The sequence below is a fragment of the Macrotis lagotis genome, chromosome 2 (genome assembly GCF_037893015.1).
Source record: "Macrotis lagotis isolate mMagLag1 chromosome 2, bilby.v1.9.chrom.fasta, whole genome shotgun sequence".
Taxonomy (NCBI): domain Eukaryota; kingdom Metazoa; phylum Chordata; class Mammalia; order Peramelemorphia; family Peramelidae; genus Macrotis; species Macrotis lagotis.
The window spans coordinates 278,407,646-278,426,157 of NC_133659.1; the positions used below are offsets into that span (position 1 = coordinate 278,407,646).

The window sequence follows — 18,512 nt, forward strand, 5'->3', positions numbered from 1 at the left end:
AGCAGTTACAGGATCATAGATTTAGAACTAGTCATTTAATTATCCCCCTATATTGGGAAACTGAGGCAAAAATGTTAAATAAATTTCCCAAGATCAAAAAGCAAAAGAGGCAGTGGAATTTAAGTTTGGGTAAGGGAATGGCTTTATTTTTAATTTTGTATCCACAGTTGTTTGGGATTTTGGGGGGGGGGGGCTGTGGAAGAGGATTCTGTCATTTTAATCAGAGTGGGAAAATTCTAAGTAAGTAAGCATATCCTTCTTCCTCCAGAACATATCAACAACTTATAGTCACTTACTGTCTTAGAGTTATGAATTATGGCCCAGTCACAGAGTTATGAACTATGTCATTTGCAGTCTTAGAGTTATGAATTATATCACTTAGAGTTTTTACAGTTATGTCTTATGTCACTTGAAATCTTAGAGCTGTGAACTATATCACTTGCACTCTTAGTTATGAATTATATCACTTGCAGTCTTAGAGTTATGTCTTATGTCACTTGTAGTCTTAGAGTTATGAATTATATACTTGCAGTCTGAGTTATAAATGAATTATATCACTTGCAGTCGAAGAGTTATGTCTTATGTCCCTTTAAGTCTTAGAGTTATGAATTATATCACTTGCAGTCTTACAGTTATGTCTTATGTCACTTGAAGTCTTAGAGTTATGAATTATATCACTTGCAGTCTGAGTTATGAATGAATTATATCACTTGCAGTCTAAGAGTTATGTCTTATGTCACTTGAAGTCCCAGAGTTATGAATTATATCACTTATAGTTCTAGAGTTGACTGAGGTACAGAGCTATTAAGTGATCTATCCATACAGTCCTATACAGTCCTATCACTGTATCAAGAGGTGGTCTGGAACCCAAATATTCTGAACTCCAAAGATAGTCCTCTGCCTACTAGGGATAAAAATTTGTAGAATAGTTGAGACTCTTTGAATAAGATACATTTGAATCGGACATAAATTCCAGGGTCTTTATAATGAAAAGAATGTATTCTTTTTTGAATGAGATGAAGGTAGACACCCAAGCATATCAGAGGGGGAAGGGGGACAGAATGATTGATTGAGAAACTCATTCTAGTTCCCTTTGAAGTGATGTCTAGGAACAGGTTTGGAGAGTTTCTTGGTCAGATTTTAGGAGTCCTTCATAGAAATGCAGGTGCAAGGGTTTTATTGGGACCTAATTCCATTCCCCAGAGACCATAATTGTTGCAGGGCAGTTATTCATTAGTCTAATTTGCACAGACTCCACAGTGGAAGCATATGTAGGTATACTGAATTATTAAAAAGTAACCAAGTAAGTGTGTCTGCACTCTTAAACAGCCAGGTAGCTTTCATTATTCTGCTCAGAACAAAGCATGTGTGTACTTTTATACCCTCAAAGGGCCTCAGTCCTTAAAAAAAAGTCCCACAGACCCCCAAAAGCCTAAAACCCTGCATGACAGAATCTCTTGATCTTTAACAGTTCCTGAAGGGTCTGCATTCTGGCATCTGAAAAGAACAAAAACAGGAATTACAACCTGAAGTGCAGTTTCAGTAAAATCATTCCATTGTATAAAGAAAAAAAAAGATTTATGCAAAAATGTGGCAGTCCCTCTTTGGACACCATCCCTGTCATCCTGGGAAAGCAACAGAGTACAAGGCTCATGAGAACCTTTTCAATGATACTTAGAATGATAGTCACTTTTACATACTAAGTCCTTAATAAAACAAATAGAGAGTAGAAGCTTTTGATGACCCCACAGTTGAAAGAAATATATATAAAACCTCTCTGTGAAACTGCAAGACAAATGAAGGACTCTGCAAAAGGTAAAAAATGACACATAGGTTGAAGTAGCAAAATCAGAGCCTGGTTGTAGATAAGCCAAGAGGTTTAGATTAGATAGGGTGGTTAGGTGCAGTGGATAGGGTACTGGAATTGGAATCAGGAAGACTCATCTCCTTGAGTTCAAATGTAGTTTCAAATGCTTACTAGCTATGTGACCCTGGGCAAGTTATTTAACCCTGTTTGCCTCAGTTTCTTCATCTATAAAATGAGCTGGAGAAAGGAAATGGCAAATAACTTTAGTATCTTTGCCAAGAGGAACCCAAATGGAGTTCACAAAGAATCAAGATGCAATGAAAAAACTAACCAACAACAGCTTTCTGATTCCATGCCCATACCCTGCTTATAATTTTACCTCATAGAAGATAAATCAATGTGAAAATGCTTACCAGAATAATGCACAATAGACATTAATTATACTCATAGCAAAGGCCATAATAACATCAGCCAGGTGATGACAAATATTGCTTCAGCCTACTTTAATACTTTACAATTTTGTGATCAGTACTCCCTCAGATGAAGGGAGTGGTAACAATCTACCTCCCCACTCTATCCCTTACCTCATGAAGTGACTGAATAAATATTACCCCCAATAAACTCTACACTTATCCTAAAGCTCATACCTGGAGAAAAGATACATAATTCAATACTAGGCTAATCCTTCAAGCCTTTTCTGTTTGGTAGGGTCAAGAATTTTGCTATGCTAGCAGAGTTTTCAAGAACCTCGATCACCTTCATTCTATTCAACAAATATTTATTAAGGGATTATAATGTGCAAGGCACGGTGCTGGTTGCTGGATCTGCAATAACTAAGATGAAAAACTCCCTCATTCAAGGGACATTCTGTTGGAAAATATATGTATGTAAATGGGATAGGGATAAGAGAAGGGGACCTGGAAAATGTAACTTGAGGAGGAGAATTACTGTAATGACTAAGGCACTAATAGACAGTTCCCAGGTCTTGGGTTACCTTGAAGAATTTTTGAAGGAGGTAAGAGATTCCCAGTGACACCACAGTAAAGATGTTAGCCTTCCAGATATTGTTCAAGAGCAACTCTTGCAAAGGTAGTAACTTTTGTTAATGAATGTCCATGAAGGGGGTTAACAGAGAAGAGATTTAGTGGAAATTCCATGAGTTCAGAAAAAGAGAGCATGGCTTAATTTTAGTGGCTTAAAGGACATGCAAATCACAGCAGCACACTGTTCTGCAAGCATATGCAATTCACTTACAACCCCTGGAAGATGGATAGGAGAGTGAGTCCTGGAACATGTTCCTTCCCTAGTAATCATTCAACTGTCTGTTTACCTCATCTGCTTTTGAACACATCTCTAAAGATGAGTGAATTAATTGATATTACAAACAGATTTGTCCTCATGTCTTACCAGATCTTTTTGCTCAAAAGCAGCCAGGCTATTCTTGGAATTTGACAAGTTGGTAAATAGAGAAATGAGATGAAGAGTTTTCTTGGATCTTGTGTCCCTTCACTAAGGGAGGATCTAAAAACTCCAAGAAACTGATGCTACAACATTTTAATTGTGCCAGATGAGCTGGAAAGGGGGAGTCAAATAAAGTCCAAAGGGGAAAAAAGATTACTTAGAAAGAAAGTGATGTAATTTCAGCAATGAGATGAAGTAGGGAAAGATTCTAAAATTTCTATTTTAAAGAATCCTATAAGATACAGCCTACCTTCTAATGTTTCAATACTACCTTATCCAGCTGATGTGTTCATGAAAAACTGAAAGAAATTTTCAAAAAATGAATTACATTTTAAGTCACTTTATTCCTAGTAAACAAAATCTTCCTGTCAGTCCATTATTCTAGTCTCCTGAGATTCTTGAAACCCTCATTCTCTCCTTTAACTTTAATAATTATCACTGCTACCATCAACACATCTCCTACCAAGGATTTTGTTATCCACACATTTGATTAACACAAATTTTTATTCAAGTCATTGATAAAAATGTTGAAAAAATTACAAAACTAGACACGACTTTATGTTGACATATGGAAAAGTACAGAAGCTGGATGGTACAGTGGATAGAATTCCAGGCCTGGAGTCAGGAATTCAAATCTCACCTCAGATATTTATTAACTGCTTGTCTCAGTTTCCTCAACTGTCTAATGAGCTCGAGAAGGAAATGGCAAACCAATCCAGTAGCTTTGTCATGAAAAACCCCAAATGGGGTCCCAAAGTGTTAGACACAACTGAAAAACCACTCAACATCAACAATAAGAACAATAATTTTCTGAAAAACAAAATAATGAAATCCATGCTTCAAAACCCAGCAGAGTCCTTAATCCTGTTTGACAATAATTGCATTCTCCTTTAATGGATTCTTTGTTACATCTCCCTACACACAAACATTAGGGGAAATTTCAGTTCAACTTAGCACAACTCAACCTAATTCAATTTGGCAATGCTCAGAGTATTCTGAGACTGTCCAGAAATCTTAGGCTACACTGAGAGAGCCAGAGTTTCTATGTCTAGAGTCATTGATTCTATAGTATACCTCCCGATCACTGCTTTAGTGATGTTCTGTTCCATTTTGGGGATCACATTAGAGAAAGAATGGTGACAAAAGCTGCAGAGTTGCAAGAGATAATGGGTGGTTCTTTTGATATAGCAAGGCACAGTGCTGGTTGCTGGAACTGCAATAACTAAGATGAAAAACTCCTCATCCAAGGGACATTCTGTTGGAAAATACAATATGTAAATGGAATAGGAATAGAAGTATAGGACCTGTAAAGTATAACTCGAGGAGGAGCAATACGATAATGACTAAAGCACTGAGAGATGGTTCCCAGATCTTGGGTTACCTTGAAGAATTTTTGAAGGAGGTAAGAGATTCCCAGAGACATCACAATGAAGATGTTAGCATTCCAGACATTGTATTCAGGAGCAACTTTTGCTAAGGTAATAACTTTTGTCAATGAATGTCCATGCAGTAAAAAATTTTAGTGAAAATTTAGTGAAAATTCCAGTATCTTTGCCATGGAAAACCCCAAATGGGGTCAGAAAAGTTAGACACAACTGAAAAAAACTACTCAACATTAATATGATTAATATGATGGCAATTTAAAAGCATTTGAAGGGCCAACAGATAGAGAGAAGAGACAACTTTAGGCATGGTGGTAGGAAAAAATAACTAAGCCTTAGATTTATCTAAAAGGAAGAAGGGCTGCCTAGAGAGGGCACTTGCTCCCCCTCACTGAATGTTTTCAGAAAAGGACCAGATGATCACATCAGTCAGTCAGATGGGGCAAAGGATTTTTCTCAAAGGATGAAGTGAATTAGATGCTTTCTGATGATCCTTCCTGCTCTGAGATTGGGTGCTTCAATGATTTAATAAGGTACTATGCTACATTCAAAGAGGACTGTCCACTGCCCTCAAGGGCTGCCCTAATGTTTTCTTTGGGGAGAGAATATTTAAAGAATAAGAATATAGGGTTAAATAGGTGGCATAATGGACAGAGCACCAATCCTGGAGTCAGGAGAACCTGTTCAAATCTGATCTTAGACACTTATTAGTAATCAAGAGCAAGTCACCTGATTGCCTCTAAGTGAAAAAAAAAGAATGAGAATCTAATTCAAGAGAACACCAGTAATTAGGGGAATCAAAAAGAGCTTTAGGAGGTGGTGGTTTTGTGTTGAGCCTTGAAGGAAGTTCTGGATCCTAAGAGGCAGAGGAGAGGAGGAAGCACCTCCCAGGGATGGGGGATGGCAAGAGTGGGAATACCAACTTGGAGAATGGCAAGTTTTTGACTGGCTATAAAGAAAAGTGTGTTAATGGGAGCAAAAAGACAAATTAAATATGGAAATGTAGGCTAGACCCAGACTGCAAGGAGGATTAGAAGTAAGGCTAGGGCATTTCATTTTATCCTAAGAGCCATTGAAACTTCTTGAAGAGGGGATGATCATTAACATGTTTTAGGAAGGTTATTTTAGTTATTGAATTGTTTTGTTGACAAGCAAGATTAAGTGTCTTTCCCAGAGTCACATAGCTAATAAATATCTGAGGCTGGATTGGAACTTAGGTCCTCCAGACTTCAGGATCTGTGCTCTATTCACAGCACCTAAGAAGGTTAATTTAACAGCCATGTAGCTACTGAAGGGGAGAAACTGGAAACAAGAAGGCCAATCAGACTATTACACTGATTTAAATTAAAGACAATGAAGGACTGAACTAGATCTAAAAAGAAGCAAAAAACAGTCTCTGCCCTCAAGGAGCCTACAGTCTAATGGGGGGGACACAATATTCAAGCAAATGTATGCAAGGTAAGCTATATATAGGATAAACAGGAAATAATTAATAGAAGGAAAGCATTGAAATTAAGAGGGATTGGTGAAGGCTTCTGTAGAAGGTGGGATTATAGTTGGGTCTTAAAGGAAGCTAGGGATGACAGTAGTTAGATCTATGATCACACAAATGAATGGTCTTGTGAGAGAAGAGAAGGGGATGAATGGGAAAGAAATTATGGAAATAAATTTGAAAGGCATGTCAATTGATTGGGATTGGGGAAGAAAGGAAGGATGTTAACTACAAGGGAATGCATAGTGGTTAAGTCTATTGGTAAAATGCAAAAAATGCTTCAGTAATTCAAATAATTCCCTGCCTCCTCCTATTTGTTTTACTACTTTATAAGTAGAGGTTTTCATATATCATTTTTTAAAAAAAACAAAGCATAGTTCTATTGGGATAAATTCCATCCTTGAATCCCTAAGACCAGTTTTGGTTTTATATTTTCTTTTTAAATTGTTGCTGTTTCTTTATTTTTGTCTTTCATTTAATCAGTTATTTAATCAGTCTGAAAGACTCAAGGAAACTAAAATTCCCTGGTATTCTGAGAACTAAATTCTAATGAATGCTGAAAATACCAAAGACCCAAGTTGTTCTTTGGGTTGCTAAATGCATTGGGAAAGCCTTGGCACTGCCTTGCAGGCAGTCCTTTGCAGAAAAGCACAGCCTACTTTCCAACACAATTCTTTTTATAAATGAAAGAAAGAGTTTTATGAAAACCCTAAAGGGAAAGGACTTACCTTCTCTGACATAATTTCCCTGGACTTGGCAGTGACAAGTCAGGTAGATAGAAACTAAAACAAAGAGAAATTCTCAAAGGGCTGAACTTGGAGTCAAAAGATCTGACTTCAAATAAAACCACCACCTCCTATAGCTCTTGTTGATTCCCCTAATCACTGGTGTTCTCTTCTTGAATTATATTATCATTCTTTTTTTCCATTTAGAGGCAATCAGGTGACTTGCCCATGATCACTAGTAAGTATCTGAGGTCAGATTTGAACAGGTTCTCCTGACTCCAGGACCAAATGAATTAGGAAAGTCATTTGACTTCTCTGGTGTCAGTTTCTTCATCTGGAAAGTGGCATAGGAGACAAATAAGGTATCTTTCTGATCAAGATCTATGATCCTATAGTATGTTATTTTCTGGGAAATATCTCCAAAGATCACATTTTTGTAAAGGGAATGGGTTTCTTTCAGCTGATTTATTTTATAGTTTCAGAACTGGAAAGAACTCTTAAAGATAATCAATTCCAAGCTATGTGGAAAATAAGAGAAAGGGGGGAGTTGTTAAGTGACTAATCCAAAGTGACATAAGTTAGTAAGTGCCAGAGTTCAAAAAAGTATTTTTTGACTTCCATCTATTCACTCATTGATAAACGCTGTACGTGCAGTTCCACATACTCCATTTCCTATTTCTGTTCTTTTGCATGGGCCATCCCTGCATGTCTGCAATGCTCTGCTTTAGATATCAAACTGAAGACTTTATATTAATATTAACTGTAGCAGAGAGCCACTGGAGTTTTTTGGGAGAGAGGTGAGGTGGATAGAGTTAAGTTTAAAATCACTTTGACATTTGAGTTTGAAACATGGATTAGAGTGTAGGTATACTTGAGGCAGGGAAGCCAATTAGAATGCCATATTATAATAGTCTAGGTCAAAGGTAATGAGGACCTGAACCAGAATTTCATCTTTTGAATAAAGAGCAGAAGACATATATGAAAGATATTGTGAAGAATGAAATGATGTGATTTGGAAACCATGGGATAAAGGAAGGTGAATGAAAGTGAGGGGTCAAGAATGATGTTGAACTTGGGTAACTGGCTGACCTCCATCGTAATAGGGAATTTTGGAAGGGGGGGGGAGATTTGGGGGGAAAGATGATGAGTTCTCTTTTGGACATGTTGAGGTTGAAATACCTATGAAACACCCAACTAAAGATGATGATGATATAGGATTATATGTAGCTCAAGAGAAAGGCTAGGGAATGGATATCAGGATCTATCTACAGTGATGATCATTGAATTCATGGTAGCTGATAAGATCACCAGGTGAAATAATACCGAAAAAAAAGAGATGATTACCCAGAACAGAGCACTGGGGGATATTGCCAATTAGTAAATGTACAGTGAATGAAGAATCAGCAAAGGAGTCTTAAATGGAACTATCACATAGAGAGGTAAACCAGGCTAGAACAGTGTCATACGTATCTTTTGCCAATGAATTCAGTGAAATTTCATAAATGAACATTAAGAAAGTCAAACTGACTGAATGAAAAATCTGACCTAGGAGTTAAAAATGAAAAAGATATGGATTTCAGAGTTAGAAGACGGTTCAAAAATGGCTCTGGAACTTAGGATTTTCATCGCATTAGGCCAGTCACAAAACTTCAGTTTCCTTATCTGAAAAATTAATTGTTAGGACTAAGTGATGTCAAAGGTCCCATCTAAATCTGTTGCCTTGCAAGGTAGGTGCTATGTCTTTTGCTATTGTTCAGATGAGGAAGCTGAGGCAAGCAAAAGTTGCATGGTTTGCCCATGGTCAGATAGTAAGTGTCTGAAGCTGGATTTGAATTTGGTTCTTCCTGATTCTAGGTCTAGCCTTCCATCCATTTTGCCACTTTATTCAGTGGTCTTTCAGATATATCCAACTCTTCATGATACCATTTTGGAGTTTTCTTGGCAAAGATACTGGGGTATTTTGTTCATTTTACAGATGAGGATCTGAGGCAAACCAAGTTAAGTGACTTGCCTAGGGTCCTACAGCTAGTAAATGTCTGAGGTCAGATTTGAACTCAGGAAAATGAGTCTTCTCAATTCTGGGCCCAGAACATCCTGTCTCTTTATTGTATGACTTTGTATGATGGTTGAAATTTTCAGGAGCTAGGACTAGATGTGAAACAAAGGTCCTTTCCAATTCTATCATTCTGGAAGTAGCAATGATCAGGAAGACCTGCCAATGTACCATTGACAAATGGACCTTCATTAACAATTAGCTTAATTAGAAACTTGAGAACAGTTAAGTTTGAAATTCTCACTACTTGATCCCCCTGCCCTGTAGTTAACACTCATGACAGTGACTAACACATCAATAGGCACTTAATAAATGTTTATTGATAGATTGACATTTCTATTTATGTTCTGTATAAGCAATACACACACACACATATGTTTGTATACACACATATTAGTTTCTCCCATTAAAAAGTAAATTGGGTGCAGCTAGGTAGCTCAGTGGATAGAGCACCAGCCCTGGAGTCAGGAGTACCTGAGTTCAAATCTGGTCTCAAACACTTAATAATTGCTTAGTTGTGTGGCCTTGGGCAAGCCACTTAACCCCATATGCCTTGCAAAAACCTTAAAAAAATGTAAACTGGTCAGTTAAGGTTGTTTTTTTCTTTATACTTGTGTTCCTAGCATTTAGTATAGTTCCAGTCACATGGTAGGTGCTTAATAAATACTTGTTGATTTATATACAATTATTATGCAATGACTTATTTATTTTCTTTGTATCATTCACACTCTTTTCCATGTGTATCATGTAGTCCCAAAGAGCTCACCAAGTGTCACAGTGAATAGAGCATCAGACCTGGAGTTCAAATCTGTCCTTAGACTATGTGACCCTCTTAAGTCACTTAACCCTGTTTGCCTCCATTTCTTCATCTGTAAAATGAGTTGGAGAAGAAAATGGGAAGCCATTTCAGTGTTTTCACAAAGAAAACCCCAAATCAGGTCACAAAGAATTCAAGATGGAGAAACAATTTAACAAGTTCTGAATTTTAAACCTCATTAATGTTTTCACTGCATTTGGAAGACAGTATGATCTAATAGAAGACTGGATATCTATAGCTGTCTCTGGTTTTCCCCTGACTGCTCCTTTTCATGTGTCTTCTGGGAAGCCAGTTCTATTATCAGTCGCTCTACCTCGCACATCACTCCATCTCTTGGTGCTCACTAAAAGTTGGCCATCTCAGAATGACACAAAACACCTCTTATCAAGCTTTCCAATATTAATCATTTTTTCTATTCCATCAAACTCACAGTTATGATGAGGTTTTATCTATCCTCCTAAAAATATGCTAGACCATAGATAACATTATTATGTAATTTTCTAATTCATATATGTCTTATAAAAATCATTATGTACAATTTATTGTACAATTTTTATTTGAGTTTGATCCCATTGGTTTAGTGATAGAGAACTCAAAGCAAAGTATGAAATTGCAAAGAATCATTCACTCTGCAACCACTATTGATTTTCTGAGCAAAACCAACTCAACCTATCACTACATTATTATTTTTAGGTTGTTCATGTACAACAGGTTTTTTTAAAACATATTTCCATATTAGTCATGCTATAAAAGAAGAATTAGAGCTAAGGGGAAAAATCCTAGAAAAACCTTAAAAGAAGTTTTAAAAAGTGAACTTAGGGGTGGCTAGGTGGCGCAGTGGATAGAGCACTGGCCCTGCAGTCAGGAGTACCTGAGTTCAAATCCTGCCTCAGACACTTAATAATTACCTAGCTGTGTGACCTTGGGCAAGCCACTTAACCCCATTGCCTTGCAAAAAAAAAAAATGAACTTAGTATGCTTTGCTCTGAATGGCATTTTCCTTAACAAGTCTCTCAGGTTTGTTCTTGATCCCTGAAGTGCTGAGAGAAGTTGTTTCCATCATAGCCTATCATCTCACAATGTTGTTGTTAATGTGTACAGTGTTCTCCTGGTTCTGCTCATTTCATTTAGCCTCAGTTCATACAAGTCTTTCCAGGCTTTTCTGAAGTCAGGCAGCTCATGATTTCTTACAAACAATAGTACTCCATAACATTCATATACCTTAGCTTGTTCAGTCATTCCTCAATTGATGAGCATTATGAGTATTTCACAAAATTTCACAATACTTCTATTAGTTAGGCTTAGCTTTACAATGTCTTTCTCCTTCCTTATCCCTTTTAATTAGGTGTCTTTTTGCTTTTGTTTTGCTGACATCAGGATTGCCACCTCTGTTTTGTTTTGTTTTTTTTTAACTTCAACTGAAGCTTAATATATTCTGCTCTAGATTTTTACCTTTACTCTCTGTATCTCTTTGTTTCAAATGTGTTTCTTGCAAACAACATATAGTAGGATTTTGGTTTCAAATCTACTCTTTCCACTTCTATCTTCTGGGAGAGTTCATCCCCTTCACATTCACAGTTAAGATCACTGATTCTGTAATTTCCCTCTATCCTGTCTTTCCCCTCTTTGTACTTTTCTCTCGCCTTTCCCTTATCCCTCCTCACCAATATTTTGCTTCTAAGTGCCACATCTCTCAATCTTCCCTCTCTTCTACCTATCACAAGATTATCACAGATTTCAAATAAGCGGCACTCAAATGAATGGGATTTCAATGTAATGTGAGTATTTTCTTGTTTTAGCCTGCATTTCCCATCCCAAAATTTCAAGAGAACTAGAATAAGACTGATGCTTTTTTAGTATGATCATAATTTTTCTTGGTTTTTCTTTCAGTTGTTCAAGTAGGATTCCCATGCCTTGGAAAACAAGATGGAGTGGCAGCATTTGAAGTGAATGTGATCATAATGAACTCTGCAGGCAATATCATCCTCCAAACTCCCCAGAATGCCATCTTCTTTAAAACATGCCAACAAGGTAATCACTTATGGATTGAGAAAATACTACTGGGTTCAAGAATATAATCTGAGTTAAGGGGAATTTACACTGAATCTAAGACATTTTGCTTTAATTTAGAGGATAATCTAGCTAACTACTATAATGGTATCTATTGGGTCCTTTTTTTTTCCTTAAAAAAGTTCTTTTTTTAAAAGTTGTCATGAAGTTCTACAATATACTAGCTAAAAAGTGCAAGGATATTAGAAGCAACATGTTGTAGAGCCCTTCCAGTTGTAGACCTAGAATCAGGAAAACCTAAGTTCAAATTTTTGCTCTGATTACATATGTGACACTTATGTAACCCTGGACTAATTCCAGTTCATCTTACCAAGCAAGATTTTTGTTTTAGTTGTCATTTTTTTAAAAAATAGCATTGAGATCCTACTTGCTTTCAGTACTGACCAATGAACAGAAACTTTTCCTATAATGCTAAAAGATCAGAGTTCTGTCTTCAGGTAGAGAAACCAAAAGAGAAATTCCTTTCCTAAAGATCTGTACACAAAAGAAATTTGAGATGTCATCTAATCCAATGCCCCCATTTAGCAGATGAGAAGAGGAAGACCTAGAGTCAGGTTCTCTGACTCCAAATCCGGCAGCTTTTTCTCTCTATCTCACTTCCGTCTTCCCATGATGGAAGCTATAAGATTATAAATAAAAATTCACTCCCCACACCTCTCTCAAGCAATATCCTAAAGGAGGAAAATATTTCGTGTGTGTGTCTGTGTGTGTGTGTCTGTGTGTGTGTGTGTGGTAGGAAGGGGCTGACCAAATAAAAGAGAAAAGTTAGAAGAACATTGTCTTATGAGAGTAACCAGCATTTTGCATATCTCAGATCTTAAGAAATGAAGAAAAGGAAATGGAAGTAGTAGATGCCCAAAGGCAGTGTAGGAATACAGGTCTGGAGCCATGAGAATGGGTAGAGAAGCATGGAGATGTATATGGTTCAGGAACACTCTACATATCCCCTGCTGCAGGGATCTATCTATTTAGATAGATAGATATTGAGATAGATATGGATAGCTAGCTAGCTAGCTAGATAGAAAGATAGGTAGATATCCTAGATATGTGTGTATGTGTGTGTGTGTGTGTGTGTGTGTGTGTGTGCATGTGATCAACTGAACAACAACAAAAATATATAGAGATGTATATGTAGATATATAGATAACTTCCTTTTACCATAACTAGTTTTCTTTATAATACTAAATATTTTATTTTATGAATTTAAAAACATTTTTGAGAAGAGGTTTACAGACTTCACCAGACAGTGACTGAAGTGGTCCATAACATTATTCCACCTTAGAGTCCTTCAGTTTTCCTACTCCATTATTTTCATTGTAGAAATCAAAGGTTAAGGGGGGAAATGCCCAGAAAATGGGTACTCCATGAAGTTCATCGGCCAAATTTGAAGGAATCTAAGACATCATTTATCTCAAACCTTTCATTTCACAGATGGAAAATCTGAGGTCCTTGGTGGACAAATGACTTGCCCAAGTTACAAACGTATTTGAGTGGCAGAATCAGGATTTCAAATGAGGTTCCCTGTCCTCCAATTCAGTACTTTTCCCACTGAATCAGTGTTTATTATTCTAGCAATTTTTATGATGTTTTTAACTTTAGTTTAGCTTTTTTCAATTTTGAATTGAGAGCTTATTTTTCTGCATTTAAGAATCTGAATTCTTACTTGGAAAGGGGTGTCAGGATTAAAAACAACTTAATAAGACTGAACGGATTTTTTTAGTGGAAAATTCCAAAAAAGATATTTTAAATAGTTTTAAACATGATGTTTTATGTGTTCTTCTTCCACTTTCTTCTTTTCCAATTGTTTTCTGACAACCTTTAAAATATCTATAGCACAGAAAATACAGAGAAATCTAGTTTTCCCCTATTAAAGGATAGCAGTCTAGTTATAGAGAAGCTTGCCTTCTTCCATTTTTTTTTATCATGAATAAAGTCTCTTGAAATACAAAAGAATACTCAAATCATATTATATGTGTTTACTTTAGACAGTATGGTGCTAGAACTAAAATAATAATAATAATAATAGTAATAATAATAATAAATAACAGCCATTTAAAAAAAATAAAAGCAAAGTTTAATCCAAAATCAACATTAGTAAGATTAATATGGCAAATTTGCTCCAGCTGATTGTGACTCGTCTTAAATTTGGTAGGTGGAAATGAAATTAAATTTGAGTCATAATACGACAAGTTTCAAGTGTCCTTGAGAGTCTAGGGAGCTCATGATCCAAATGAATTTGTGGTATTGAATTCCTTGTTGTATTTTGGCAGTAGATGTAAAATTTCAGTATTAAACAATCTTTCTGTGTAAGTAAAAAATAATACAATATTTGCTTTTTCTTAAGATCATTTATGTTTTTGAGTACAATATGACAACCTTTTTAAAAATATCAATAAATTTTAAAAAATGAGATGACTGGAAAATGAGTACTTATAATTGTTTGAAATTCTTACCAATCAAATTTAAATTCAATTGTCAAATACTGCATGATCTCTCAGTTTTCAAAAAGTGAAATAAAATATCTTCATCATGAATAAATACCCTTTTTTGAAGGAAAACTTCACTAAAGTTTTTGCAACTAATAAAAAGCTAAGAAAGTTAGCTTAAGTAACAAAAATAAACTTGAAGTAAAAAACCCAAAATCCAAAAAAATTGTGAATTATTACATTTATTAATGGAATTTGAAAATACTGTTAAATTGGAGAAGAAAAACTATTTTTTCTTTGTATGAATTCTTTTGATACAGATAGCACAGAATAAAATCAAATGATGTTTTGAAAGTATGTACAAAGAATATGTTAACAAGAAACTATAATCTTCCTAGAAAAAACACTTCTTCATTTGTAAAAGCAAACCTTTACAAAATCTATGTCTGTAATCTCCAAAGGATTGCTTTCAAGATAAAAGTTGTTTATAGCATCATTAAGTATAAAAACCCTCATTTTTAATAGGAGAAACATAGTAGTACTATCTGCATTTATTGATATAATTAAAACATTTCTCAAAACAAGTGCAAAGCAGCTTTGAATGACTCTATGTATATGGTGGGAAGGAGAATTGCCTATAGACCTGAAGACATTTCGGATCAATTAATTGAGAAACTAAAATATTCTTATTTTACATTTTGCAGATGTAATTAGGAGATGCTTATTTGGTTATTTAGGTATGATATATTATTGAAACTGATGGCAAATAAAGATACATTTTCAATGTAATTGATCAATTTTTTAAATGAAAATTATATTTTGTGGAAAACTTGTAACAGGACTTTTCACTGATGGAGTTTGATTAATGTCAAAGTAAAATGCAGCTTTATAAACACTGGTTAAAATTTGGTCCTTTATGCAGTTGGGACATGTGTCCTTTACATTTATATTGATAAGTACAGTCCAAAAGCCATACAGTTTTCAAGGTGTTATAAGGATAATCAACTTTTTTTTTTACAAAGAGACTATTAAAAAGAAGACTCTTGGGGCAGCTAGGTGGCACAGTGGATGGAGCACCAGCCCTGAAGTCAGGAGTACCTGAGTTCAAAACTGGCCTCAGACACTTAATAATTACCTAGCTGTGTGTGGCCTTGGGCAAGTCACTTAACGCCATTTGGCTTGCAAAACCCTTAAAAAAAAAAGACTTTACAAAATTGTGCGACAATATAGAGCTAGCTAGGGGACAACACATTTCTATTTAATTACCAAACATGCTGGCTAACTTGAGCCAAAAGATTTTGAAGGTTCTTAGAGGTATTTGTGATAATGAATTATATTCCTTCTATATCAGAAATTTCATTCTCAAAGTTGTAGATTTGTTGAACCTTTTTCTTTTCCAAGCTGAGTGATATAAATAAATCAATAACTTCCTCAAACTGATACTCTATTCCAGAAAGATAAAACAACAGTCTTTATGGAACAAATTAGAGCTGTGGCTAATAATTTTGCAAAATAATATTTTCCTATGTTTTTTTTAATTTTTAAATAGGTAGAAAATGAAATAGAAGAAAATAAAGGTTTATCAATCACTTCAGAAGTAATTTTATACTTTTATTTTTGTCTAATATTTCTAAATATGAATGGATAATGGATTATATTTTCCATGTAAAATAATGAAACATTGACAGAAACAAACAGAATCACACAAAATTTGAGAGTTACAAGGGATCTCAAGTCTAATATAAAGAATGCTCCTTGGGGAGGCTAGGTGGCGTAGTGGATAAAACACGGGCCCTGGAGTCAGGAGTACCTGGGTTCAAATCCGGTCTCAGACACTTAATAATTACCTAGCTCTGTGGCCCTGGGCAAGACACTTAACCCCGTTTGCCTTGCAAAACCCTAAAAAAAAAATAAGGAAAAAAAAAAGAATGTTCCTCCACTCTACCTGAAAAGTAGTGATCTGGTCTCTGCTTCAAGTCTTACTAGCCCGGGAAAGACCTGGTTTTAAAAGACCAAGGCCTACCTTCCAGGGCCATCTCCAGTCACATCTAACCCCTGGATGCAGATGCTCTAGAGGAGAAAGTGAGGTTGGTGACTTTGCCAACAAACGTACATGTTATGGCATCACTTCCCTGATATCATGATCTTCTTCAAGAAGGAAGGACAAACATCAATGAATCATCAATCAGCTGTCATCCCTTACAGTAGTCCAATCCTCATTGGAACAACTTTAATTATCAGGCAACTTTCTCTGACATTAAGCTTAAATTAAATTAGACTATTTCTGCTCTTTAGGAGCAAATAAAACATCTGATCCTTCCTGCACTGCATGTGAAGGATTATTCCTTCAAACAAGAAGGTAGCTATGTCTCTCCTAATCTTCTGAACATAAACATTCCCATTTCCTTCAACTAATCTACATTTATCTAAAAGAAAAGTAGTCTGTAGCCTTGTTTTGGGATGGTTCCTTGAAACAAATATGAGAAACAGAAAATCTTTGGATATTTTAACTATAGATGATTGAAGAGCTCTTTGTTTTATCAAACAAAATTGTTCACCCGTAGCTACTGTTTATAACTTATTTATGTGAAATAGAGTGTTGTGTAGTAATTATAAAAATGTTGATTGATTAATGGTTGAAAAAGAATGAATAAGTGTATCACTATGATACCACATTTTGAAAAAACCCCACTTTAATGATATTGTAATGGTCATTATTTTTACAAATTATAAATGAAACAGAGGCTAGAAAACCAAGTGCAGTAGGTTTTTTAAACTGATAATACATATATAGCCTATAGGACAATTACCCTCTCTATCTACTATTTGACTTATTCTTTTTATTCATTTTAATGCAGGTTCTAAGAAAATCTAGGAGCATATTCAGATATGTCTTCATGAATTACTAAAATGACAAAATATCCATCATTAATTGATCAATTATCTAAGTTGCTTAAGCCAGTATATTAAATGACTTTTTAAATAAATTGAAGAAACTTTTCCCATAAGCTTTTATCCATCTCTGTATCTATCCATTTACATATATACAAGTGTATGTGTTTATGTATGTATATATGTATATATTCATGTATGTATATATAGCAACCCTCCCATTTCTATATTTTAAACAAATGTTAAAGTTAGTAATTACACAAAGATATATCAAACAGAAATATTTGTTTACAATATAGCATTTATGAGTAAAATCATAGAGTCAACTCTAACCTTTATTACTTCTGCCAACTTTTTAATTATGAAAACACAGTTTTCCCATTCATTTATCTCAGGATAGCAGCCAAAATGATTTAAAAATTCTCTTTATAAGGTATCTTCATAAGATAAGTCTCCCAGGAAAGAAGTTCTCTTGGTTCTTTATGTCTGTGCCTCTCACTTGTCTCTCTCCAGTCACTATAACTGAAACAGACTATGAATCACAGTGAACTCAGTCCTCACAGAAGATAGTTAAAAAATAATTCAATACATCATTTTTTGGGGGGTAAGGCAATGGGGTTAAGTGACTTGTCCAGGGTCACACAGCTAGTGTCAATTATATGAAGCTGAATTTGAACTCAGGTCCTCCAGACTCCAAGGTCACAGCAACACCTGTCTCAATTCTATTCTTTCTTCAACTTACAGTAAAAGTGACGAGAATCTCTATGAGAGGAGCTTTAGTGCTATGCTTCTCATAGTCCACTAGTAAAGTAAATTCCCTGAAGACAGAGAATATCTCATTTTTCTCTTGTGTATATTTGTATTCCTAATTCTTAGGAAAATGGCTGGAATATTCGAGGTGATTTAATAAATGCTGATTAATTGATTATATTGCATGGGAGAGACGGAAAGTTGACATGAATTCTTCTCATATCATTTGGTTTCCTCCTTGCTATCAAATAGACTGCATAATGGAAAAAAATAAAATGTCAACTGTGTTATGAAAATATAAAAAATTTTGGTTAAATAAAGGGGAAAGTGAATGCATATTTCTGTTAATATTTGTACAAAGTAATGAATGGAATTTGAAATTGAAATGTCATTTCAGCCTCCAAATGTGAATATTTATATTTTGAAAGTATATAATTCAGTCCAGCCTTTTTAAAGGGAGCACTGTTTTGGATGCTAAAAGGCTCATCCTATTCCTTCCTTCCTTTTTCCTGTTCTCTTTCATAGAATAGAATGGGGAAAATTTCATATATTGAAAGAGAAGCCTGTGTGAGATGGAAAAGGAAAGTGGGTGGGAAGATCCAAGCAAAGATTCAGGGAAACAAAGATACATCATTGT

General features: G+C 35.3%; 1 protein-coding gene across 1 annotated transcript in view; it reads left to right on the forward strand.

Annotated features, from left to right (window-relative positions):
• Positions 1-18,512, forward strand: part of WIF1 (WNT inhibitory factor 1) — a 110,805-nt gene that overhangs the window by 64,778 nt on the left and 27,515 nt on the right. Inside the window, exon 4 of the mRNA XM_074220784.1 lies at positions 11,628-11,768. Coding sequence (XP_074076885.1) covers positions 11,628-11,768 — 141 coding nt within the window. The remainder of the gene's footprint in view (positions 1-11,627; positions 11,769-18,512) is intronic.